At 55.8% G+C, this 23,661-nt stretch overlaps 11 protein-coding genes and 1 non-coding gene across 12 annotated transcripts; 6 read left to right on the top strand and 6 right to left on the bottom strand.

Moving 5' to 3' along the window:
* Window positions 1-280: 280 nt before the first annotated feature.
* Window positions 281-1,128, bottom strand: VTJ04DRAFT_5320 (uncharacterized protein; the record flags this gene model as incomplete). Its single annotated transcript, XM_069363424.1, has 2 exons — window positions 281-782; window positions 881-1,128. 2 exons carry the CDS (start codon window positions 1,126-1,128, stop codon window positions 281-283), a joined length of 750 nt encoding a protein of 249 aa, XP_069220271.1.
* A 1,405-nt stretch (window positions 1,129-2,533) lies between these two features.
* VTJ04DRAFT_5319 (uncharacterized protein) lies at window positions 2,534-3,472 on the top strand (the record flags this gene model as incomplete). Its single annotated transcript, XM_069363422.1, has 1 exon — window positions 2,534-3,472. One exon carries the CDS (start codon window positions 2,534-2,536, stop codon window positions 3,470-3,472), a length of 939 nt encoding a protein of 312 aa, XP_069220270.1.
* A 1,738-nt stretch (window positions 3,473-5,210) lies between these two features.
* On the bottom strand, window positions 5,211-6,936 carry VTJ04DRAFT_5318 (uncharacterized protein; the record flags this gene model as incomplete). The annotated part of the gene is made up of 5 exons (XM_069363421.1): window positions 5,211-5,970; window positions 6,046-6,162; window positions 6,234-6,490; window positions 6,558-6,625; window positions 6,687-6,936. The coding sequence occupies 5 exons, from the start codon at window positions 6,934-6,936 to the stop codon at window positions 5,211-5,213; spliced, it is 1,452 nt and encodes a 483-aa protein (XP_069220269.1).
* Window positions 6,937-8,754: 1,818 nt separating this feature from the next.
* Window positions 8,755-9,773, bottom strand: VTJ04DRAFT_5317 (uncharacterized protein; the record flags this gene model as incomplete). The annotated part of the gene is made up of 2 exons (XM_069363420.1): window positions 8,755-9,493; window positions 9,562-9,773. The coding sequence occupies 2 exons, from the start codon at window positions 9,771-9,773 to the stop codon at window positions 8,755-8,757; spliced, it is 951 nt and encodes a 316-aa protein (XP_069220268.1).
* Window positions 9,774-10,653: 880 nt separating this feature from the next.
* On the top strand, window positions 10,654-10,727 carry VTJ04DRAFT_t65. Its single transcript has one exon. It is a non-coding gene; the product is annotated as a tRNA-Val (tRNA).
* A 373-nt stretch (window positions 10,728-11,100) lies between these two features.
* VTJ04DRAFT_5316 (uncharacterized protein) lies at window positions 11,101-12,393 on the top strand (the record flags this gene model as incomplete). Its single annotated transcript, XM_069363419.1, has 2 exons — window positions 11,101-11,641; window positions 11,699-12,393. The coding sequence occupies 2 exons, from the start codon at window positions 11,101-11,103 to the stop codon at window positions 12,391-12,393; spliced, it is 1,236 nt and encodes a 411-aa protein (XP_069220267.1).
* Window positions 12,394-13,129: 736 nt separating this feature from the next.
* VTJ04DRAFT_5315 (uncharacterized protein) lies at window positions 13,130-15,709 on the bottom strand (the record flags this gene model as incomplete). The annotated part of the gene is made up of 2 exons (XM_069363418.1): window positions 13,130-13,418; window positions 13,485-15,709. 2 exons carry the CDS (start codon window positions 15,707-15,709, stop codon window positions 13,130-13,132), a joined length of 2,514 nt encoding a protein of 837 aa, XP_069220266.1.
* Window positions 15,710-15,750: 41 nt separating this feature from the next.
* VTJ04DRAFT_5314 (uncharacterized protein) lies at window positions 15,751-16,342 on the bottom strand (the record flags this gene model as incomplete). The annotated part of the gene is made up of 3 exons (XM_069363417.1): window positions 15,751-15,753; window positions 15,960-16,174; window positions 16,324-16,342. 3 exons carry the CDS (start codon window positions 16,340-16,342, stop codon window positions 15,751-15,753), a joined length of 237 nt encoding a protein of 78 aa, XP_069220265.1.
* Window positions 16,343-17,801: 1,459 nt separating this feature from the next.
* On the top strand, window positions 17,802-19,308 carry VTJ04DRAFT_5313 (uncharacterized protein; the record flags this gene model as incomplete). Its single annotated transcript, XM_069363416.1, has 4 exons — window positions 17,802-17,852; window positions 17,937-18,818; window positions 18,875-19,163; window positions 19,235-19,308. 4 exons carry the CDS (start codon window positions 17,802-17,804, stop codon window positions 19,306-19,308), a joined length of 1,296 nt encoding a protein of 431 aa, XP_069220264.1.
* A 223-nt stretch (window positions 19,309-19,531) lies between these two features.
* On the top strand, window positions 19,532-19,818 carry VTJ04DRAFT_5312 (uncharacterized protein; the record flags this gene model as incomplete). Its single annotated transcript, XM_069363415.1, has 2 exons — window positions 19,532-19,629; window positions 19,704-19,818. The coding sequence occupies 2 exons, from the start codon at window positions 19,532-19,534 to the stop codon at window positions 19,816-19,818; spliced, it is 213 nt and encodes a 70-aa protein (XP_069220263.1).
* Window positions 19,819-19,870: 52 nt separating this feature from the next.
* On the bottom strand, window positions 19,871-20,598 carry VTJ04DRAFT_5311 (mitochondrial 37S ribosomal protein uS12m; the record flags this gene model as incomplete). Its single annotated transcript, XM_069363414.1, has 3 exons — window positions 19,871-19,945; window positions 20,052-20,345; window positions 20,428-20,598. 3 exons carry the CDS (start codon window positions 20,596-20,598, stop codon window positions 19,871-19,873), a joined length of 540 nt encoding a protein of 179 aa, XP_069220262.1.
* Window positions 20,599-21,250: 652 nt separating this feature from the next.
* Window positions 21,251-22,729, top strand: VTJ04DRAFT_5310 (uncharacterized protein; the record flags this gene model as incomplete). The annotated part of the gene is made up of 3 exons (XM_069363413.1): window positions 21,251-21,345; window positions 21,446-22,615; window positions 22,684-22,729. The coding sequence occupies 3 exons, from the start codon at window positions 21,251-21,253 to the stop codon at window positions 22,727-22,729; spliced, it is 1,311 nt and encodes a 436-aa protein (XP_069220261.1).
* Window positions 22,730-23,661: the final 932 nt, after the last annotated feature.

The following is a 23,661-nucleotide window of genomic DNA, read 5'->3' as shown; positions in this document are numbered from 1 at the left end:
CTTTCTTCCTTCCTCTTTTTTTTCTTTCCTAATCTATGAGTCTCGTGAGGTGTATCAGCTTGCTCTAGGCAACAAGATCAAGTACGACAGATTGCGACGGATTGAACTGACTATTAGTCATACCCAAACCACCAGATAGTATGTGGAAGGACAAATAGCCGCCCCCTAAACAAGTGATCTACCCTCTATTATCTAGCAAATGCAAACCCAGGACTCCTCCTCCCTGATTCAAAATCCTTCCCAAAACAGTTCAACTACATAATACTGTGTTTCTCCCGTCTCACGCTCCTTGAACAACCAACTTCCCATGCCGCACCGAATCCACCACCTGCTTCAGCCACCACACATGTATCCTGACATCGTCCGTCAACTCGGGGTGGAAGCTCGTCCCAAACACATTTCCCTGCCTCACCGCCACCACATCATCCTTGCACACCCCAAGCACCTCCACCGGCTCCTTCTTGCCAGCAGCACCGGCCTCCTCCTCCGCCTTTGCAGACTCATCAACAATGATCTCCTCCACCACGGGCGCACGGATGAACACGGCGCGGAAGGGCTTGCTGGCAGCAGACTCCCCAGTTCCGTTCTCACCAGACTGGGAGGCGAGGAAGGGAAGGTCGAGGGACGCCACGAAGCTCTGGATTTGCGTGCCATAGCGGTTGCGCAGTACGCGCACCCCAAGGCCGCCGATCAACTCCTGTCCGCCCTGCTTGGTGGCCGAGGCTTGCTCGGCGAGCATGACCAGGCCGGCGCAGGTGCCCCAGACGGGTTTCTTTTGGACTCTGTTGTGGGGGAAGGAGGTTGTCAGTACATCATGAGATAAATGAGATAAAGAGTCACCATCGACCTGTGATAACAGAGAGAGAGGAGGGTGACGTACTTGACAAAGTCCTTGAGCGGGTCCATCAATCCAAGACGCCGCGCGACGATGGCCATGGTGGTGGATTCGCCGCCGGGGATGATGAGCGCATCGCACTTGGCGAGCTGCTCCGGCATGCGGACCTCGTTGAAGGTGAATGAGAATTCGGAACCGAGTGCCGGTGCCGCCTTGCGCAGCAGGTTGATATGCTCGACGACGCCGCCCTGGAGGGCAAGCACGCCGACGGTGATATTTTGAGTCACTGTCATGTTTCTTCGGATTCCGTTCTTCAAGGATGTGTGATAGGAGGTTGTCGCAGTGTCCGATGTTTGGTTCTTCTATGTTGCCGCGTGGAGGATATCTGATCCCTCTCCAGTTGATAAGGAAGATGCTCAAAAGGGAAGTTGGAGAATCCTCCAAGAGTTGGCTCGACTACTCCGTAACTCCCGTCCAGATCCAAAGATGACTGCAGTTCGGATGTCTCTCCGGAATCGCCACTGTCTCGGGGGAAACTGAAGCGAGCTTCAAACTGTCCCACTCTTCCGACAAAGCCCAGCAGCTTGGATACCCGGATATACCCTGAGCCTCGATGGAGTCAGCTGTCCGGAGATTTGTGAGGATTCCAAAGAGGCTATGAAGATCGACGGAGCTCTCAGCGATGACAGAGACAGTCGCCCTACTGTACATCCACACATTCACGGGATGTACCGGGCGGTTAGCTACGGCAAATAGATTGGCTGCTTCTCCGTCTAAAATGCCTCTCCCGCTCTCTTTGCCTTTTCAACGACATCGGCCGGTCGCTCGCACGGGTCGCCATCTAGGTAGCGTAAGAAAAAAAATGAGGTGCCCCTCCCTTCGGAATTGACACTGTGCGCCGCCAGAGAGCAGGTCGCATCAGCGTGGAAATAAAGTTAGAACCGTTTTGCACGTGCTCCACAAGTCCGACAGGCCATGATATCTTCAGCAAGGGTCAACGTGGGGTCGAGACGAGGAAAACAGCGGCAGCTGGCAAAAGTGCGTGATGTCGTTGGGAGGGCGTACGTAAGGGCATGTTGCACGTTGCACACTGACCAGGACCCTGCACGGGGGGATGATTCTTCTAATCTGATAGACTGATGATTCTAGGTCTACCCATTCTCTCAATGGCTTCTCGCGCTCTTTGTTTGAGTACTTTTCCCCTGATAAACATTATTCCAAGTTGCGTCAGGGCCTGCCCGCGGAGTCCTTGCTCCAATTGCGCAATCCACTTGCCCCCGCCTCCGAGCCGGATCCCCGGCGGCCGGATGGCGGGGCAATTGCGGGCAGCTTCGACCGCAAACTGACCGTGTGCGCCGCACTGTCCCGGCTAATGGAGGGGCAGTCCGCGGGGTCCTCACTCTTCGAGGCTTCCAACTTTTTCTCGAGTCACGCCTCCAATTCCTGTTCCACATGAAAAACAATACCCCAATTCGGTCAGTAGGAGGACTCGACGGGTTCTGATATATCATTTATTCTTCGGCGTGGTTCCTTTTCTCGCTTTCCAGGTGGATTCAAGAACACCTGTATTTGCCCTTTGATATCCCCCCAGCATCGCACAGGAAGCTTCCCCCGAAACTGCCCCGCGTCGTCAGAGACCACCACCTCATCCACCGCAAATCCCTCGCTACATAGACACAAACCGACAAAAACACCACAATGGCCACCAACCTCCACTCCGGTATCAACGGCGCCGCCAGCGATGACTTCACCGTCAAGGCCGGCCTTGCCCAGATGCTCAAGGGCGGCGTCATCATGGACGTGACCACCCCGCAGGAGGCCCGCATCGCCGAAGAGGCCGGCGCCGTGGCCGTCATGGCCCTGGAGCGCATTCCCTCCGACATCCGCAAGATGGGCGGCGTTGCCCGCATGTCCAACCCGGAAATGATCCGCGAGATCCAAGCCGCCGTCACCATTCCCGTCATGGCCAAGGCGCGCATTGGCCACATCGTCGAGTGCCAGATCCTCGAGGCCCTGGGCGTCGACTACGTCGACGAGTCCGAGGTCCTGACCCCCGCCGACGACCAGTTCCACGTGCAAAAGACCGACTTCAAGATCCCCTTCGTCTGCGGCTGCCGCAACCTGGGCGAGGCCCTGCGTCGCATCAAGGAGGGCGCCGCCATGATTCGCACCAAGGGCGAGGCCGGCACCGGCGACATCGTCGAGGCCGTCAAGCACATCCGCACCGTTAACGCCGAGATTGCCCGCGCTAAGGCCGCCCTCGCCTCCGACGGCGACCTGGGCATCTCCCAGCTGGCCCGCGAGCTAGGCTGCGACCCGGCCCTGCTCAAACAGACAGCCGAGCTCGGCCGCCTGCCCGTAGTCAACTTCGCTGCCGGTGGCGTCGCCACCCCGGCCGACGCAGCGCTCATGATGCACCTCGGCTGCGACGGCGTGTTTGTCGGCAGCGGCATCTTCAAGGATGCCGAGTCCCCTGAGCATGCGCTCAAGCGCGCGCGGGCGATCGTCAAGGCCGTGGCCAACTACACGGACCGTAACGCCCTGATTGAGGCGAGCATCGAGCACGGCGTGGCGATGAAGGGTATTAGCAACGCGGGGCTGAAGCCGGAGGAGAAGATGGCTGGTCGGGGCTGGTAAGGAGGCGATGATGCGAGGTTGTGCTTGTGGATGTCCAGACGATTTGTTGGCTACGTGTTGGAAAGTTTTGTGTATGACTCTTGCTGTCTTATGAGCCGGACGGCGTGACGAGTTGGATGGACTACATTTGGGTGGATGTCTGAATAACTTTTCCGCTGATTTCTCAACGCATGTCGGCATGGGGGAAGGTGTGGCATTTTTGGATATTATCACGGGACTTCAAAACTACAAATGGATTTGGGTTATGCTGCATATTTGTGTCGTCGTGTTGTCTCCTCTATAAGACCCGAGTCGCCGTCATGTCCTGCCTAATCACAACCATGCGTTCCTTCAGGAAGCATTGACGAAGGGAATTACTTCGAGGCAACTTACGTACCTATTTATGATATGACTCCACGATCATCTGGTTTGGTGTTACTCCACCGTGTCTCTCGAGTCACTATCAATCAGACATGGAGGGAGCCCGTCGATGTTGAGCAGCTTTAGTCCATGTGCTCGGTCTCATCCAAAACCTTGATTGAGGGAAGGCCGAAGTGATCATCATGCCAACCCATCTGGAGGAGAATATCAAGCCATGTTCGATGACATACATACAAGTCTAGCCTCTCGTTCAAGACTCCTGTGGTTGGCCTGGAAGCACGGTTTTGAACCATGTGACCAACCATCTAACATTTTCATTCTCCTTCGGGGAAACATAAACCCTCTCCCCGGTGCGTCTTCCCAATCGCCTCCCCTCAATGGCCACACCCGAGTGTGGTCAAACGGTATTGAGAGGAGGCACCTAGATTCGCCAGGCACGCCCACGTCGTCAATCGAAAACGTTCTGGGTTTGACCCCCAGTCGTGTCGACAGCAAAAACCACCGGGGTTTTCGTAACCGTTCCACCTCTACTCGACCGGCGCGGGAGTAGGGCTGGGCGGTGAGCTTTTTGGAAGGTTGTTTTTTCATTGGCCTTCTCTAGCAGAAGTCATGTTTTCTGTGTTGTGATCATGAGGCATCTGGTGATGTGGTTGGAGTATGATGTCTCTCAACGTGCTTTGGTCCTTGCCACGATACCAGAGCCTCGTCATGTTTACATACCAGTACCGGCACTTTCGGCCGGCTTTGAGTGTTAATAAAATGACAGGCTGTTGATTTCCCCTGTGTGACATGGCATGAAGACAGCCTTACGGGCCGTCCAGAGCCGCATAGCATGGTGATCTACGTGGCAACCCTGGGTAATATGAGCAGGGCCTTTTTAAAGCACATCTGTCATTGTGATTTTGACGTCGCACCATCCGTAGATCCCGTCCATCAGTTCCATGGTCGATCGTGCCGATCTCGATCTAGGAAGCTTGGAACCATTGTCTCTTTTGCCGTGGATGGGTATCCAAGGGTCTCCCAAGTTGAGAGTCTCGTAGTTAGTGTGAATAGATAGGTACTGAGAAGCGAGTTGATGACGCCGTGAAACCAATTTCAATAAAACGTGATATCTACAACAGAAGGCAAGCCATAATAAACCGTAAGCCCAATACCCAAGACCAAGAGTTCCACCCATATCCCCAGCCGTATCATATGTACATCCCGAAATATTCATGGTACCGCCTCGATGTAGGTACATTTTCCCCTGTAACACCCAGCCGTTCTTCAGAGACCTACCGGATTCTTGACGCCGACACACCGTCCCCGCCTCTACAAAACCTCTCATGCAAAAAAGTACAGCATCCCAAACTCCTAGCCACCCAAACAAAGAAGCATCTCATGGTATGGATGTCGCCGTCGCCACTCGCCCTAGATCCGGGTCTGTCCGCTCCGATGCCGAGTCGCCGGCGGGTGCCAGACGATGGGGATCTGCTTCGAGGGCTCCTCGATTCCGGTTATGCCGGTCCCGGGGTTCCGTCGTGCCGCTGCTGGTGGTGACGGTGATGGTGACGGTGCTGGCGCTGTTACTCCCGCCCGACGATGAAGTCGATGCTCCACCCCAGTGCTTGTCGTCGCCAGTGACGTCGAAATGAGGACGCCTCTTCTTCTCATCCTCCAAGGCCTTGTCGCCGCCAAAGCCAAACTCAAACCCGCTGTACCCCCTCACAATCGCGTTCCCACGCTGAGATGGAGGAGTAGCCAACCCCTTCTCCACGTCATGATGTCCCAACACCTCGTCCACGCCCAATATCCTCCCCTCCCCATTGATCCCATCTTTCGACGGCTGCCGGATAGGTTGTGAGCCGATCGTCAACGGCGGTCCGTCGTCCATGCCGACGGGACTGTTCTTCGACCCGTTCCCGTCCGCTCCGTCTCCGGCTCCGTCCCAACCACCGCGCTGAGGATCAATGAAATTCGGGAACCACTTGGCGATCAGAGGTTTCAGGGTCATGCAGCATGCCACGACGATGGCCGTGTTCGCTTCGATGAAGGTAAGATAGGTCAAGGGCGACGAGTTGTAGAAGAAGTCGGGATCGGGATCTCCTCCTTTGACTTTGAAGAGGGCTCCGAGGCGGATGCCGGAGATGAGGCACTCGCTGGAAAGTGGGCAAGTTTGTCAATAACCTAGAGAAACAAAGAGAAGATGTTGAGAGCGCGGGGGGAGGACATACAAGAAACCGATGGCAAAAACGGCAACCACAATGAGTTTCTGTCGGAGGGGAAGCCTCAGCGGGATGACGAAGGGGATCGGGAGGAGGAACATGAGGAAGTCGGTCGCAGGAACGAGTCTGATGTGGTGAAAACCAGTCAGCCGTAACATATTCAGGAGTATCCATAATTGCTGACGGTGTATGCTTACGCCGAAGTCGCGATCCACGTCTTTTCGGAGTGGCAGAACTGGGAGGGAACCGTGGGGTCCCAGACCGACTTCAACGGAATACAGTTCGTCATGGTCGCGACAAACGCCCAGATGCCAACGGCAACGTTGATGCAAAGAATTATCCAAGCCCCTCGGCGGGCCCACTCAAAGGTGAAGATGTTGAGGTAGAGCAGGCAGATGGAGATTTTGGCAAAGGTGATGGTGAGCCCGTAGCCGAGCAGGCTGAACCACCAGGCCTGATAGGTATTGTTAGCTTGTTGAGTCAAAGCGGTACGGGATGGGAAAGGGAGGGGGACAGCATACCTCCATCATGGGCGTGAAGTCGTTCGGGTTGATATCCCAGACGTGTTTTCCGGTGCCATAATGGACCTCTGATGTCCTCTTCATCAGCCAACTGTCTCCAAGTCCAACACCGAATGGACGAACACTGACGTGCTATGAGGCTGGCAAGATACTCGGTCGCCGCAACCAGCGACAGCAAGATGAACCAATCACTCAAGCCGAAGCGATTGACGAGCTTTATCCGTGTGTAGAATCGCAACACAAGGGAGACCAAAGCGATGGTCCAGGTGACGGCGGCGCAAGCAATCAACCTCGGCCCTTTGTCGTCGTGGTCAAGATCGGCCATCGAGATCGAGGGCCCGCCGGGCATGGCAGGCCCTTCGAGGTTCTCGGTGCTCATGAGGAAGATGCGTGTTTGGCAAGCATTGGCTTGTCTTGGATCGTAGTTGACAGTGTGAAGGTTTGGTGATGTTGTGAAGGTTGGTGTTGACCTAGGTTAGGTGCTAGTAGTGTATACTAGTGGAGACACCTTCGCGGGAGACTTGGCCTGGCCCTCGGGTGATCTTGGTTGTGCTTGGTTACAATGGAACTGATGAGACTATCCAGACCCGCGGGAACGGGGGTGGAGCGCATTTTTGAGGAGAACCACGGAACCAGGCCCTTGTCATCGACTGCCTGGCAGGGCCGGCCAGGGCACCGCAGAAATTCTGCGGCTTGTTCCGCTCGCTTGGGACCCCATCTGCCCGTCTCTATGCTAGCTGTGTCGTTGCTTAGCTCCTTGCGGGAGTCAGTAACTCTCCTAGGCTAAACGCCCTGCGAGCCCAGCTCAGACAGGCCTCGTGAGCGCAGGGGTTGGAGACCTGCTGGGAAGTGGGAAGCGAGCCCCTGGCAGATTCGGCATACGCTAAACATGACATGGCCGTTGACACTCAGGTCGGGGCAACCTGTTGATGCTGTGTGTTTTCTCGGAGGAGCGCACCGTTCTTCTTCATCGAGATGGTGGTAGCTTTCCCACCGTAATGATGTGACTCGCGCAAAATTGGCCCGAATTTCCCCATGGACAAGACGGGCCGACATCAACGTGCGTTGGCGATGTCTTTGAGGGGGTTTCCGGGTTTCGAGCCTGCCGGCACCTAGCCAAGAGGTTGCATTGACCAACCTTCACGACGGCCGCTGATCTGGGCCTTGCCGCAACAGGGTTGGCCGAGGGCGGGTTTCGTGCGCTCCAGACCCGTTGAGACCCCAAGCCTCACGCAGCGCACGTTCGCCCGATCGCAAGGTGCTTTTTCCCAACTTGGCATCAGCGCCGAATCCCTGGGCAAAGGCACTTTGGAGGCGGACGGTTGAAGGCCTTGGATTCGGCATGGGCTGTGACGTCTTTCTGTCTGTCCGCCAGCAACGTCCAATGACAACTTCACGGGCAGGCCAGACGACAAGTGAATACAACATGACTAAAGTGGTCGCAGGACTACGCCGTAGTAGGAGGAACTAGTCGTTAAGGGACTTGAGGACATGCGCGTCTTTGTCCTGGGATTTCAAGTCAAGTTACAGATTACGGACGGAGCACGACAGAGTCGTTGGGAACCTTTTCGAAACATGCTCTGAGGTTGCGTGAAGTATGTCGGTATCTCTCCCCGGGAAGCCGGAGTCAACAGAGCCGCTTTGATGGTCTGGGTAGGTGACATTTGGTGGACACACTCATCAAACCTGGAACATCTAAGATACCATTCTCTACACAGTAGTATGAAGAAGCATTTTGTGCGCAGTAACTGTAGCGGATCGTCCTCGTCGATCACGGCCCACGATGCGGAGTCTCCCCCGCTGCAACATGGAGAATCATGAGCCCAGATCTTCTGATGACTCGAGGGTTGAAACATCATGCGGGGGAGGCAAAGTTCCGTGCAAACAACACCACGCTGGCGATGCCGTGATGCCGTAAAGAGTCTGTTGAGTTGCACTACATAGCCGTGATGCTGTCATTGTCCTGTCATTCGGACCGCGTCCTGCAAGCGACACGGCACCTGCATTCTGCATTCGCATCCCGAGGTTGCATGCCTTTCATTTCCCACCTATCCCGTCCCGTCTGTTCGCTGTTCAGACCACCCCCAACTTTTACTACAGCAGGCACAGCCGAGCCCAGCTACTCATTCCGCTTATGCACCTCACCCGCCCCCTCATAGACAGTCCAATCAAGCCTGTTGTCCCCATGTTTTTATTTTCAATTCTTCTTTAGAGAGCCGAACACGGCCGCGATGGAGATGGCCGCCAGATATTTGGACATTTGTTCAACGTAGTAATCCTTCAGCTTTCCCACCCAACCCGGCCACACCGGCTGCTTCCACTGAACCTTTCCGGGCCCGCTCACTGACCATGAATACACGGGGTTCTCGTTAGGAGTCAGCGGGTGGTCGCTCACCAGCCTTGAGCGATTGTGCTTGACCAGCTCGCCACCATCGCTTTCCAGCCGCTTCAGCCCCTCGACGACATCGTTGTAGCCGAGGGTGCACTTGATGGCAGTGTATACTCCTACGACGCCGAGGTACCAGACCCCCTTCTCGAGATCTTCGGTCGCAGCCTTCTCAAGGTCGGGAAGCTTAAGATTCGGGCCAGAGTGCAAACGTTTAGGCGTTGGTTCAGCATCGAAATTCCCCGGGTGTACGTGAAGATAGGATCCTGCCATGGATATTGTATGATCACAGTCTGGACGAATGCCAATCGGGTTCACTGGCTTGTACTGGCTGGTGTGCAGGTAATGGAACAGGACTTGGCCAACATCGGCCGAGAGGGGCCTGAGGTTGGGAGCGCCGTCCCGAACCTGCTCAGCAACGCCGGGCCATCGATTCACAATAACTGAATCGATCTGAAAGACGACCTCTTTGCCGGCGCCGGTGATGTTGGGAGCCGCCACGAATCTGTCCCCTTCCGTGAACTTCAGTTGAATGATCTTTCCAGTATCCCTAATGTATGAAGAGCGGTCATGAGCTTATGAGCCAACGCTCAGGGGTGGGTGAATCCATATCCATACCAAGCGGGGAAGGCCGTTTGGCGAGCAGTCACGGAAGCGATGCTGTCCCAGATCAATTTTTCTTCGTTCTTCCAGAAGGTCTGGGAATCGGAGGCTGCCGAGGCGATTTGGCGAGACACAGTGGCCTCGAGTTCCTTGGAGCCCTCGGGATCGAGACTGTGCTCGATGGCTGCCTCAAGTTCCTTGACCCTGGAGGCAATAGTGTCAGACATGGTGAGTTGTCAAGGGTTTGCAGACTCTATATCTTCAAAGGTTCGTCTTCGCAATGGTGGACATGGAAGGACGGTAATTTTTGCTTCACGGATTCACCTTGTGAAGGACTTCTCATGGAGGAGAAAGTGGAGGAGAAAGTTGTTGGGCTTATAACCCCGTCTCCCTCCAGCTTGGGATCCCAAGGCATGGTCATAAACCGCATCTACCTAGGAGCTCGTGTTGAGTACGTCCTTCAAGTAGAGCAGTCCACTTCGTTGACATGCATGGAGTTCAGCTGTGACAAGTCCCTATAGTCTATTCTAGACCAGCCATCCTCATAACAAATGTCCCATCTTGGCATCTTCACGTCCCTCCTGTAGAGGAAACGATGGCCAGGATTAGGTTGAACTGCATGACCAGTCGCGTTCGCAATATCTCCCTCAGGCGGCTGTGCTCTGAAACGGACATAGCCTCATGGACGAAGGATGTCTGAAGATTCGGACGCTTGACTGAGCCAAGGTTTCGAGAGGGGTAGTGACCTCAATCGACATGGAACTGAAGCCGGAACGGTCGTCAACAAGCTGAGATATCTTTCAGGCGTCCAGGAGCTTGTGGCCTGGAGGTTGAGGCTGGTCCACTGCTCCAATATGTCGAGGTGCTGGCGGCACCGGCGGCACTCTTTCGGTTACTGGAAGATGAACGCCTCATGCTTCCGGGGCTGTGAGTAGGGTGTTGCAATTTAGAGCACGTGAAGAGCATAGTCAACATTTATCTGTCTGTACGACGATTGCGATCAAACCTGGGACTGAGGTGGCTCTCACCCTTTGGCGTTCTGACCATGGCCTGGCCCAGCGTTGCATGGCTGTATCACTGCGAAACCAAGCGGGGACTAGACGTCAAGGTCCGATGGTGTAGTTGGTTATCACGTCAGTCTAACACACTGAAGGTCTCCAGTTCGAACCTGGATCGGATCAAGACACTTTCTCTTTTGTCTCACATTTTGCTGTTTGGGACTTCGACCGTAACTTTAGAACTCGACTTCGGGAGATGTGTAAAGCATGCAAGCCTCAAGGATCAAGATTTTTTTCGTCTCTTTTTTTGTGTTTTTAAGATGTCACATGGCCAAAGTCTGGTTTCACGGCGGGCGGAAGCTAAGCTCCATATGTGCCCCACTAAAATTTCGAGACGGCTACCGCGGGGCATCTGAAAGCTTTCGCGTCCTCAAAACGCCATCGACCTCAACCGTCATAAACACTTCCTCCAACAACCTTCTTTCGCATATCTTCTCCGATTGGAAACCTCCTTCAACCCGTCCACTATTCCACAACCCAGCGCAATCCCAACATCATGCCTTCGACCAACCTGCCCGGTGGGGCGCGAGCTGACGACGACGATCCCATCGTCGCTCGCTACTCCGTCTTTCTCAAGCCCCCTCTGCCCGAACATCGCAAGCTCGTCGTCTTCCAATTCGTCACCAAAACCGCCCAAGACCCGACCCAGCTCCGGGTCCCGCGCATCACCGAGCTCCGCGTCAAGCCCGACAGCGGCATGTACGAGGTCGACGTGCCCATCGACACCTCGGAAGCCTACGACCGCGCCAAGGGTATGGCCTGGGGCGCGGCGCTGCAGAAGTCCATGGAGGCCAAAGGCAAAGACGGGAGCTTGGGATTAGCAGGAGGGTTCAACATCGTTGCTACCCCCGGCACGGGCGCAGCTGGCGGCGGGAGGAGGAGAGCGGCGGCGGCCGCCGCGGAGGATGAAGATGGTGCCCCGCTGACCTGGGCTGAGGCGACTCGGCAGGGCAAGGTGTTGAGGACACAAACATTCGGCGGCGTGAGGAGCGCGCAGGAGAAGCATACGAGGCACATGATTGGGGTTTTCCAAGGCAGTACGTCGTATCTTCACTTTTTCCCCTTCCCCAAACTTCCCACTAACTAAGTGACAGAAAACCTCCACCTCACACCCGTTTCCTCCGTCGTCCACCTCCGCCCCGTCCCGCACCACATCGACGCCGCGACCGAGCAGGAACGTCTCTCGCGGGGCGCCTCAGCAGCCGCCGGCGGAGCGGCCGGCGACAAGTCGGGCGCCGGCGCTGCGGGCTCCTCCACCGCCGCCCGCGCGATCCACATGACCATTAAATCCGCCATGGACAACGACGACGGCGTCGCGACCGAGACCATCGTCGACCGGCTCCGGCGCGTGCAGACGGAGCCGTGGAAGCGGATGGAATGGGTGCACGACGAGGCCGAGGCGGCTTGGGAGGCCTACAACGAGTGTTTGCTCCTCCGCCCCAGCGCCGATAGTAACAACAACAAAGACGGGGAGGAGGAGGACGCTGGCGGAGGTGAGGATAAGGGGAAGGGCAAAGACACGGCGGCGGTGGTGGAGGAGAGCAGCGCCGTGGATTTGGTCAACAAGGTCGTCCATCTCAAGACGGATTGGGGCGAGCAGGAGCTCTTACAGGCCATTAGTGGGGTCAAATTGGCCGAGGCGTCAGAAAAGCCGCCACGAGAGGCCAAGGTGAAGGTGGAAGAACCGCCCGCGATACCGCAGAGGGCCGCGCCGGCTTCGTCGTCTGCGCCCAAGCGGGCGGCGCGTGGAAAGGGGGCGTCGAGGAGCACGGCAATGGAGATTGACTAGGTGCGTTCAATCTCTCATATCTAAGCTACTCGGGGAGAGAGCCACGTATTATTTTCAGTTCAAGTTGAGCTTTGTCAGCGGCTAAAGAGAGAGTCGGAGGACGCGGGCAAAGCCAAGGACGGTGTCAAACCTAGGGCATTTACACTACTGGGAGGACACATGGTGCTCATAAATCCGAAGGCAGGTTGGTTGGGTAAATTAGGGATGTACAGGATGAAAAGAGATATGGCCACATAATCGAAAGGCATCCGCTTTCACTGGTTGAGAAGACGAGGATAGACAATACACACATAAAGAATGACAGGAACATAATTATAGGACATCAAGTCAAGTCATGACATCGGAAATTAGTAATTGATTGTTGTCATCGTCTTCCGATGTCTCAGATCATTGGGCTCGTCGCCCGCAGTGGTAGCACGCTAGATAATATCAGAACTTGATGAGCTGCCTCTTTCCGCTTTGACCTAGGTATCTCTTGGGTGTCTTAAATGCCACCAAGATGACGTGACCCTTCCGCGTAATTTTGCTTTTTTGTTGCTGGATAACCATTCCTTTTCCCCCCATGGCGTTGCCCTTGATAATTATCGAGCATTTCGACTTCATCCCTTGCAAATGAAGTGGGCAACGTTCGCCCATACCATGCCCACCCAACAGGAGCACGAAACCAGCCCTGCAACCCAGGAGACGATCCTTCCCATTGGCGATGGCCGTCCCTCATTTCATTCGCTTGAACTCTTTACGACAGGAGATCGACGTCCAACCCGATCGAGCGCATGAACAGGTTGACGTTCTGCTTCCGCTGAGCCGCCACATCCTGGGGCAGCGTCTTGGCCAGTTCGACAGTGTCCATGACGCGGTCCTTGACGGCGAGCACCAAGCGTTGTTGTTGCTCCAGGGAGGCGCCAATGCCGAGCGCGGCGAGGAGCTGCCAAACATACACGTCCTCGCTGACCGTGACGGGGCCGGGGAAAATGTGAGGGAGAGTAGGCTCGATGAGGTCGAAGAACCGGGTGTAGGCAGCATCCCTAGAAAGAACCAACGTTAGCTTGACTCGGTCACGTCAGAGTATACGGGTCAGGAGAGGTACATACCATGAGCGCCAGGCCTGTTCAGTGCCGCCTCCACCGTGCTTGATGATCTCGGCGCGGCTCAGGATCATGGTGAGCATGGAAACGCCAACCCGGCTCCTGGCAATGACGTCGACATTGCGGTCGCAGACGAGGCTCAGCATGCCGGACACGAGGTTGAGGTCCAGCTCGTTGAGAATGTTGAATAGGGTCGACATAACGGTAAGCGAAAAGAGCTCGACATTCTCACGCATGGCGTTGCTCAAGGGCGCGGTGTCGGTGACCTGGGCATTGCGCACTACCTCCAGGCTGTCCAGGTTCACGACAATGAGCGTGAGGATTGTCATGCGTTGTTCTTGAGTGAGGTGACGAGCGATGCGCTGCATCGCCTTCATGCCCTTGCCATACGAAAGGAGGCCGATGAAGGGATGGACATGACCCGGCTCGGGTTGGTCATGCACGCGAAGGAGAGACCACAGCTCGGTGTTGAGGATCTGGGCTTCGCTGTTCCAAGACACAAACTTTTGAACGGCGTCGGAATCGGCATCGTTGGCTGGAGGCGGAGGCATGGTACGATCGTGGTCCTCCATCTGCATCAGAGTCGTGTAGATACGCTCGAGGCAGCGCAGCTCGCTCTTCCTGTCGCCGCTCTTGGGAATCTGCTTCTGTGCGCTGGCAGGGCGATGAGAGTCTCCAGCATTCTCGGGACGCTTGATGTTAAGCAGCGGCTTCGGCGTTTTGGCATTGCTGAACGAGATCTTGCCGAGACTTCCTTCAATGATCAGTTGCTTGTTCTTAGGCCTGTTCTTGGCCGCCTCGACGGCGCGTTGGACCTGCTGTTCCATGCGTTGCAGATGGTTCTCGGGACCGCGGTGGTGGCGACGCATCCCGCCCTGGCGACCTCCAGTCTGGAAAAGGTAGGTTTGAGCAAAGTTGTTGAGCGGCTGGTTGCTATTTGGGCGGTTTCCACCCTGAATCTGGGTGTACACCTGATAGTAGAAATCCTCGGCAAGTGCCTCATCGGTGCCATGCTCATTAGGATTACCCGTGGCAGCAACCAACGCCTGCAGCTGAACTTTGGTGACCCAGCTCTTGTCCTGGGGCGTCATGAGGCCGTTATCACGGGACATCAGGAAGATCTTGTGGTTGCGCTTAGCCCGCTTCGCTTCCTGCTCGAGATAGGCGGCCTTCTCAGCATCGCTAAGCTGTGCAAGCTGCGACGGGTGAGTGATAATCGGGGGCTGTCGAGAAAAGGAGCCCTGCGGCCTGTGACCGGGCTGTGTAGGGAGATCGTTGAGCACTCCGGCACCGGGGTGCTGGCGTGCGTCGAACCTGGCCTGGTCCCCGGAAAGGCGGTTCGGATTCTGCAAGATCTGGGTGTGTTGCACGTGCGTAGGCGGCTGCTGCACTGGGTAAGGTGCTGACGGGATTGTGGGCTGCGACGGAGGTCCCTGTTGGTTGAGGGGCCTCTGCAGAATAGTGACTCCAGCTCCGGGTTGCGGAAGAGGACCCCCGACTTGAGGTGGCACATGCTGCTGGTAGTGATAGGCCTGGTCATATTGAGTCGGCGGCACAGCCTGCGCGGGAGCAGGAGCCGGTGATGGGGCGGCAGAGTGCTGTTGTTGCTGCTGTTTCTTCGCCTGGGCTTGGGCCCGCAGCTGAGCTTCGACTTCCTCCAGGCTCAACACCTTCTTTGCCGGCTGAGTGGACGTTGTCGTGGTGGACTGCGCTGGCTGAGGTGATTTCTTGGGAGCGACTCCCCACAGAGAGGCGTCGATTTGGAGATCCGCAACCGGTTCCTCCTTGTACTTCTCGTATCCGGTACGGAGGGGCTTGTGCGAGGATTGGGAGGCATAGCCGTACGAAGATGTCGACTGGGGAGCCGACACTTGAGGAACGATACGTGAAGTCGACGGAGCAGGCGACTCTTGAGTCTTGGCAGGTTGCTGCTGCGAGCGGCCGTAGCGGGAGTGCTCCGCTTCGATGACATTGGCGACTTTGGCGGTCGAAGCAAAGAAGTCGAAGTCTTTGCCTATGTTGCCGGGGCCGGCCGAGTCGCCGAAAGTATCATCGTTGAAGGCATCACCAGTCTCCTCGAGCTGATCGCCCAGGCCATCGTAAGTGTCCTCGAAATCGAGGGCGTCGGCGTCGTCCTCATTTCGATTTGAAAGGCTGGCAAAGGGATCGTGATGAGAAAAGCCCGGGGCCGACGGGTTATGGCGGCTCGCGCCAGAGCTGAAGAAGGACATGATGGAAGCTTGCAGGAACGATTGATAATCGAAGGGATGGTTTACTGGTAGGCAAGTTAGTTGTCGGTTCAAAATCCCGTGAGTGTGGTGAATCGAGGGAGGTGTAAGATATGAGGGGAGAGCCGGCGAGCACAATGCTCGGCGCCGAGATCCATGCACAGTCGCGGGCAGCTCAGAGGATTGGTCTGCCAGCCCAGATGGCTTCGGTGCGAATTTGGAACACAGCGGGACAATGGGATGGAACACGTACTATGCAGGAGGTAAAGATATCCAGGTAGTAGGATCGATCCAGGGACATGGTGGTTTGAACAGCGGCAACGTGGGATTTAGAACCAGAAGCCGTCAATCCGCCGATGAGCCCGGCTGCCGCGATCAGGGAACGCGAGGAATTGATTCTGGCTTTGGAGGGTTCGAAGTCGTGCGGGGATGCTAACACAGGCCTAGGTAAGGTTGGGACGAAGGTAGCTGACGCGGAGACCCAAAGCTGTCGCGGAGGCGATGATCTTGCCGGTGACGACCCGATGATGAGGGTTGGTGGGATGCCAAACGGTGGAGGGGGGTAATCCGATGAGCCAATCGGCGTGGCCCAGGCTGTGGCGGGATGAACGGCTCACCAGCCTCAGCTGCGTTCATTTGAGGCGCATGGTGGATGCCCAGCCACACTGTGTCAGGTCGGGACACAGCACCCCAAGGCCCCCTTTGGACAGCCATGCATCGAACCCGGCTGCGAAGACATTACTCTTCAACTTGTATCCTACACGTGGACTTACTTCCAGCACACAATGAGGGATGCATGTAGGGACTTGTCTGTTCATTTCATTAATCTTGCACGTTGTCTGCAGCGCTGGTTCAGAGAACTGTGCCGAAAGCTTTTGTCGGCCGGAGCCTGAACCCTCCGAGGCTGACATGTCAGGGGGGCTGATACGATGCACGTTGGTCATACTGTAGGAGGAGGGGTTCCAGAATAGCTCAGGCATCATGAGGATCGTAGCAAGCCTAAAAGCAGATGAGGATGGAGTACGGAGTATTTTCCGGGTACCCAGACTAGGCATGTAGAGCTTCTATTTCCAGAAGCCGATTAAACTTTGGATCGATCGACGATGCACTCGTCCCGGGGGATATTTGGCTTGTCCCGGCCCGGTTGTTTGGGACAGGCAGGGGATGCAGCGAGGACCCGGACCTCAAGATCTTCCAGATCTTCATTTACCTAGTGGTGATCTCCTGGCACGTGGGCAGGTTGTTTCCGGCGCCTCTATCTACTTCGTAGGACAAGGAACCTAACTTGCTTATGTGTATTTGTAAGACCGTGGAACTCAACCTGGAACACAAGTCATACGTTCACAAAGAGTTTGGAAACACTCTAACCGCCGTCGGTCGAGAATAGCCCTGCCCTTGGTCAACTCGAGACGACTGGAATTGTGGGGTTCTGACCTTTCCATCGGAGTTGCGTTGGGCTGATTCAAAGGAACAAAGCGTTCCAGGTTCTGTCCCAGGTTTGAGCATTCCGTTCATGGTTGCTTTCTCTTTGCTGGACGTTTCTGATACGAGGCGCAGCAGTCCCTTGCTCAAGTATCCCACTATCAGATCCTCGTTGTAAAAATATTCAAATCTGTTAGGAGAATACTTATTTTGGACGTCGCTGGCCGAAGCAGATCCTGCCCTTTTGGGTTGGGCAGGAGGGACAGTGGGACAGTGGGACACTGGGCCCGCAGCCCGCTGGGAAGGCAATCAATTGCGCCTGGGCTGTCGTCCACCATTTCCGACAAGACCGGACCCTGAGACCAGATGTGGCTTTTGCAACACCACAACACTGCCATCCTCGATCCTCTTTGCGCTTGCCTCTTCGGCTCGACGATTTTCCCTGGGGGGTTCCTCTTGCCCGCTTTGCGACATGCCTGAGTGAGGATCGCGGGTTTGTTTGTGGACATCCAAGTCCTCACCCACCGTTCCCTGCCTTGTGCTTTTGTCGCCACTCCCCTTTGACGTCAAGCAGCTGTTTGGACAGACAACCCGAAGCCCGAAATCATCCCCTTTTTACCAACTGCAACCTCCTTCACTCCGCCTTGTCCTAGATTGATCCCAACCCTTCATCATGGCCGCCGGCGGTGCGCGCTACGTGCGCTACATCATCATATCGTTTTTTGTAAGTCATCTCTCTCGGCGACCCCGTCCATCCTGTGCCAAACTCGCGGAAGCCTCCGCCGCTAACACGAATGCTCTGCGTCAGATCCTCGTCGTCTTCTACTTTGTGTCCAACACCACAGATGTCGTTCCTCCGCTTAAGTCGCACATACCCATCCATGGATCTCAGGACACAACTGGCGGCACCGACAACTCGGTAACGAAGCAGCCAACGTCGCAAGATGACACGACCGCGGTCTCTCCCAATGCCGACAAGATCCAAACCAACTATGACAAGTCAAAATACCCGATGGCCATGACGCCCAACGACCCCGGCTGGAATGATCTGAATAGCATCGCTCCTGGCCCGCGGGTCAACGCCACCTTCGTCACCCTCGCTCGCAACTCGGACGTCTGGGAGATCGCCAAGTCAATCCGTCATGTCGAGGACCGCTTCAACCGTCGCTACAACTACGACTGGGTCTTCCTCAACGACAAGCCTTTTGATGACTTGTTCAAGAAGGTGACCTCGTCGCTGGTGTCGGGCAAGACATACTACGGTCTGATCCCCGAGGAGCATTGGTCCTTCCCGGAATGGATCGATCAGGACAAGGCCGCCAAGGTTCGCCAGGACATGAAGGAGCGCAAGATCATCTACGGCGACAGCATCAGCTACCGCCACATGTGCCGCTTTGAGTCGGGATTCTTTTTCCGCCAGCCACTCATGATGAATTACGAGTATTACTGGCGCGTCGAACCCAGCATCGAGCTCTACTGCGACATCCACTACGACCCATTCCGATTCATGCATGAGAACAAGAAGAAGTACAGCTTCGTCCTCAGCCTCTACGAGTACGAGGAGACCATCCCCACACTTTGGGATAGCGTCAAAAAGTTTATGAAGAATCACCCGGAGCACATTGTCGAGGATAATTCGTTAGGTTTCCTGAGCAATGATGGCGGCGAGACCTACAATAGGTGCCATTTCGTATGTTCCCCACCTCTGGCTTTTTAGTTGCCTGTGTGTCTAACGTCCGCGACTAGTGGTCCAACTTCGAGATCGGCAGCCTAGAGTGGCTGCGCTCGAAGGCCTACATTGACTACTTCGAGAGCCTTGATAAGGACGGTGGCTTTTTCTACGAACGCTGGGGCGATGCTCCCGTGCACTCCATTGCGGCGGCCCTGATGCTCAAGAAGGAGGAGATCCACTTCTTCAACGACATCGCCTACTACCATATCCCCTTCACGCACTGCCCGACCGGCGAGAAGCTGCGCACTCAGCTGAAGTGCCACTGTAACCCGGATGAAAACTTTGATTGGAAGGGATACTCTTGTATGTTTTCTCTCCGTTCAAAGGTTGATTATTTGCATCAAGCAGATTACTGACTGGAATGATTGCTCCAGGCACCTCCAAGTTCTTCGAGATCAACGGCATGCAGAAGCCTGAGGGTTGGGAGGAGGAGGCCAAGAAGGATTAGTGGAACTAGAACGCCTATGGAGGAGGTTTGCCGGTCGGCTGGTGTTTGTCTTAAAACTTCTTTGCACATGATTTTTTTGACTCGGTGATGGTGGCAGTGAGTACCTTCTTTTTTGTTCAAGCGGAAAACGGAGATATGGGAAGCGGAAACAGGATTTAAACACCCACAACCTAAGGTCTAAACAACAATGGTCGGGATGACGGCGTCATGGCAACTGGAACCCATGGGGGGCATGTATCAACTTCGAACAAGAATGACGCAGGTCGTTGCGCGGTTGACTTTTCTCATGTATCGGTCAGCACTCTTCGGCTGCTTTTGTCAGTTCCTCTAGAGAAGCGAGTGGGACTACGTGCCCCGTAATCAATCTCCGAGAATAGATGTTGCGTGTGGTCCAGATCCAGGTTTGGATTTTATACAAGGTTCTATGGTACAAGTTTGCCGGCCTGGCAACCTATCACCACTCTGGCCACCGAGCCAGTTCATGGTGTTGATGCTCTATCATGTCCCTGATTCCTCGCATAACCTCGTTTGTCTATCATCCCTGGCCGTCTCTGATTCCGTCTCAACCAACCGTAGCCTTCTTCGGTTTCTTGGTTCCATACTTGCTGCGACTTGTTGACCGGTTTGTCACACCACCCTAGAAATAATGTCCCATCAGCCTTGTCTTCTCCAATATCTTCTCCTCGTTGCCCATCAGAACCTGGCAAAAACCAGATCCCAGTAACGGAATGGAATTGACATACCAAATCCAACGCGCCTCTCACCAAATGATACCTCACGCCGGGACAATCCTGGGAGCGCCCGCCGCGCACGAGCACGACGCTGTGCTGCTGGATGTTGTGGCCCTCGCCGGGGATGTAGGCCGTGATCATCTTGCCGTTGGACAGGCGCACACGGGCCGTCTTGCGCTCGCCCGAGTTGGGCTTCTTGGGCTTAGTGATGCCCACCTTGACGCACACACCCTTCATCATGGGCGCGTGCGCTTCCGAGAGCGCCGGGGAGACGGCGTGGCGCGCTTTTTGCGGTTTGCGGCAGCCCTGTTGTGTTGGGGTTGGGGTGACGTTAGTCTTGGGGGTTTTGGGGAGACGGTTGCTGAGTTGGGAGCCGGGGATGGCGTACACGGAGGACCTGGTTGAGTGTCGCATTGTGGGATGGGGTGGTTGAGAATGGCCTGCTTGCAAGGGCCGCTGAGAACATCGAGGTTGACGTCGAAGGGTGTGGTATTGATGGCCGAGCCAGCGGCTGGCGGACGGCGGGCCGCAGCACCAGGTTGCGAAGGAACGTCGCCATGGTGCCGGCCTGCGTCGGGGAGGGCTATCGGTGGTTGCTGGCTGGCTGACGTCCAGGACGTTCCGATTGTCGTCGCCGTCGTCCTTGTCGCGGGATCTTCAACTTTCACATCCAATCCAGCAGCACCTCTCAAAAGTGGGGCCCTATCGATTGGTTTCGGCAAGACCCGAACTTTTTGATATCACGGGACTTTGCACGTGACGCTCCGGCAATTGTCGGCTCTGGTGGGGAGGGAGGGGTGTTCCCCAGACCCCTCGATTCTTACCTTCCACCCCTGCGGCACGGTTCTCGGTCACATGGCAGAGTTTCGCCCTTGCTTGAGGTGACTGGCACTGACTTGTGGGGAAGCCGTTGCCGCTGTTCAGGGGAGCTAACCTCGGCTTCCATCGCGCTTCAGACGCAGCGAAGTGCGGCCGGGAAGGCCTTGTAAATTCCCTTTCGGCCGTTGTGTAAATCCGGTCTTTGTCCTCGGGGCTCAGGTCAGGAACTTTCACGCTTCCGGTTTCCGGCGTGGAGTTTTGGAGTCCAACAATATATACATCAACTGTTCAAACCTCCTATTGTTGTTCCCTCGCGATCTCCCTCGTCTCCGCCCTCTGCTGTCGCCCGTTATTTCGTTGCTGTTCCAATTGCCACCACCAGCCTGTCCAAGATGAGGTCTTTCGTGAGAGCGTTGCGCCCCGCGGTGCGGAGGAGCCAGACCGTGTGTGCGCCGAGGATACGGGGCCCGGCGTTCGCGGCCCAGTGGTGAGTCGAATTGATTGAGCTGAGTTGAGCCGGGCCATCTTGGACCATTGGCCGTCGAGGATCACTTTGTGCTAACGGGTAGCTGACTCCTCGCCGACAGCGCCCGTTCCCTCTCGACGACGGCTGCCCGCCGCGACATCAGCCTTGCCGACCTTACCCCTACCCCCATCACGCACCTCTCCGAGGTCGAGTCGGCCATGGCCGAAACGGTCCAGAAGTTCGCCAACGAGGTGATCGCGCCAAAGGTCCGCGACATGGACGAGGCGGAGCAGATGGACCCGGCCATCGTGGAGCAGCTGTTCGAGCAAGGCCTCATGGGCGTGGAGATCCCCGAGGAGTACGGCGGTGCGGGCATGAACTTCACTGCCGCTATTGTGGGCATTGAGGAGCTTGCCCGGGTCGATCCCTCGGTGTCCGTCATGGTGGATGTGCACAACACGCTGGTCAACACAGCCGTGCTCAAGTGGGGCAGCGAGGCGCTCAAGAAGAAGTACCTCCCGAAGCTGGCGACGAACACGGTGGGCTCGTTCTGCCTGTCGGAGCCAGTCAGCGGGTCCGATGCCTTTGCCCTTGCGACCAAGGCGACCGAGACCGAGAGCGGTTTCAAGATTAATGGTAGCAAGATGTGGATCACCAACAGCATGGAGGCTGAGTTCTTCATTGTGTTTGCCAACCTCGACCCCAGCAAGGGCTACAAGGGCATCACGGCCTTCATTGTGGACAAGGGCATGAAGGGCTTCAGCATCGCCAAGAAGGAGAAGAAGCTCGGCATCAAGGCGAGCAGCACGTGCGTCCTCAATTTTGACGACGTCGAGGTTCCCAAGGAGAACCTCCTTGGCGAGCGCGGCCACGGTTACAAGTACGCTATCTCGCTGCTCAACGAGGGCCGCATCGGTATCGGTGCGCAGATGACGGGTCTGGCCCTTGGCGCGTGGGAGAATGCGGTCAAGTACGTGTGGAACGATCGCAAGCAGTTCGGCAAGCTGGTGGGCGAGTTCCAGGGCATGCAGCACCAGATCGCGCAGTCGTACACCGAGATCGCGGCCGCGCGGGCGCTCGTGTACAACGCCGCTCGCAAGAAGGAGGCGGGCGAGGATTTCGTCATGGACGCTGCCATGGCCAAGCTCTACGCCTCGCAGGTCGCTGGGCGCGTCAGCAGCCTGGCGGTTGAGTGGATGGGTGGCATGGGCTTTGTTCGCGAGGGCCTGGCCGAGAAGTTCTTCCGTGATAGCAAGATTGGCGCCATCTACGAGGGCACGAGCAACATTCAGTACGGAATCCCCTTTCTTGTGTTGATGTGGATAAGATCAAGACTTGCTGACCAAAGTTCTCAAACAGGCTCAACACGATTGCCAAGATTCTGCAGAAGCAGTACACGAACTAACGACTTAGCCATGAATGAGGTTGAGAATCAAAAGTTTATTTCCCAGGGTCAGAGTCGGGTTCTGGGAGGATTGGACAGGCTGTTTTGCATAGGTCACTCTTCATAGGCTTGCATGTAGGCTTATATCGGCGCAATGTCATTTCCTGATTTTGTACACCAGAAAAGTCTGAAACTCCAAGGCATGGACATTTGGCGGTGTGTTGGTTTCAGTCGTCTCATATCATCTCGGAGACGGCTTGAAAGGGCATGATGTCCTCAGACGGTCCGGCTCGAGTGGTCGCAGATCCAAAGTCCTACGGCCAGTCCTAGCTGGGTTCTTAGGTTGATCTCAAGGCAGTTCAGAAACTGGTTTGTCTGTCCAGAAGGACTTCCAAAAACTTGTCACAAAACCTGAAGCCCGGTGGGAATGCAAAATTATTTACCAGTTGCTTGTGTGACACAGCCCAGCCAGAATATTCTGGATGCATTGCGCAAAAGTTTCCTCGCTCTGGGAGGGTTGAAGTAATCCTCTGCCGTCGAGATGCATCTGCTTGGAAAAGGGCCAGGGTTTGGGGTGTTGCTTGATAGCGGGGCTCTTCGGGTTGCCCCACTTTCCATGCCCAACCCGGCCCGTGAATACATGACAGAAGGATGGAAAGTTCCAAGTCGAGAAATGTTCCAGACGAGGCAATGGACCTGAAAGGCTTCGTCCAAGTTCTCTCTCATTAAGTGCCGCTCATTGTACTGGGATTTTCATTGACTTGGTGAGCCACTGTGTACCACCAGGACCGTGTCACAACAGCCTTGCCTTTCTCGTCCTTTCACGCCACTCTCTGAGCTTGAACCCCGCAGTCCTGATTCCTGCAGCTGCAGGGACATGCCATTCAGCAACTACTCCCAGCAAAGCTCAAGGCTGATTGTCTAAGACGAGCACTGGCACTGGTAGTCTGAGA

Source organism: Mycothermus thermophilus (assembly GCF_041956435.1).
Source record: "Mycothermus thermophilus strain CBS 625.91 unplaced genomic scaffold VTJ04scaffold_3, whole genome shotgun sequence".
In the NCBI taxonomy this organism is placed as follows: Eukaryota; Fungi; Ascomycota; class Sordariomycetes; order Sordariales; family Chaetomiaceae; genus Mycothermus; species Mycothermus thermophilus.
The sequence above is the reverse complement of the archived record's forward strand: the minus strand, read 5'-3'. Positions and strand labels throughout refer to the sequence as shown.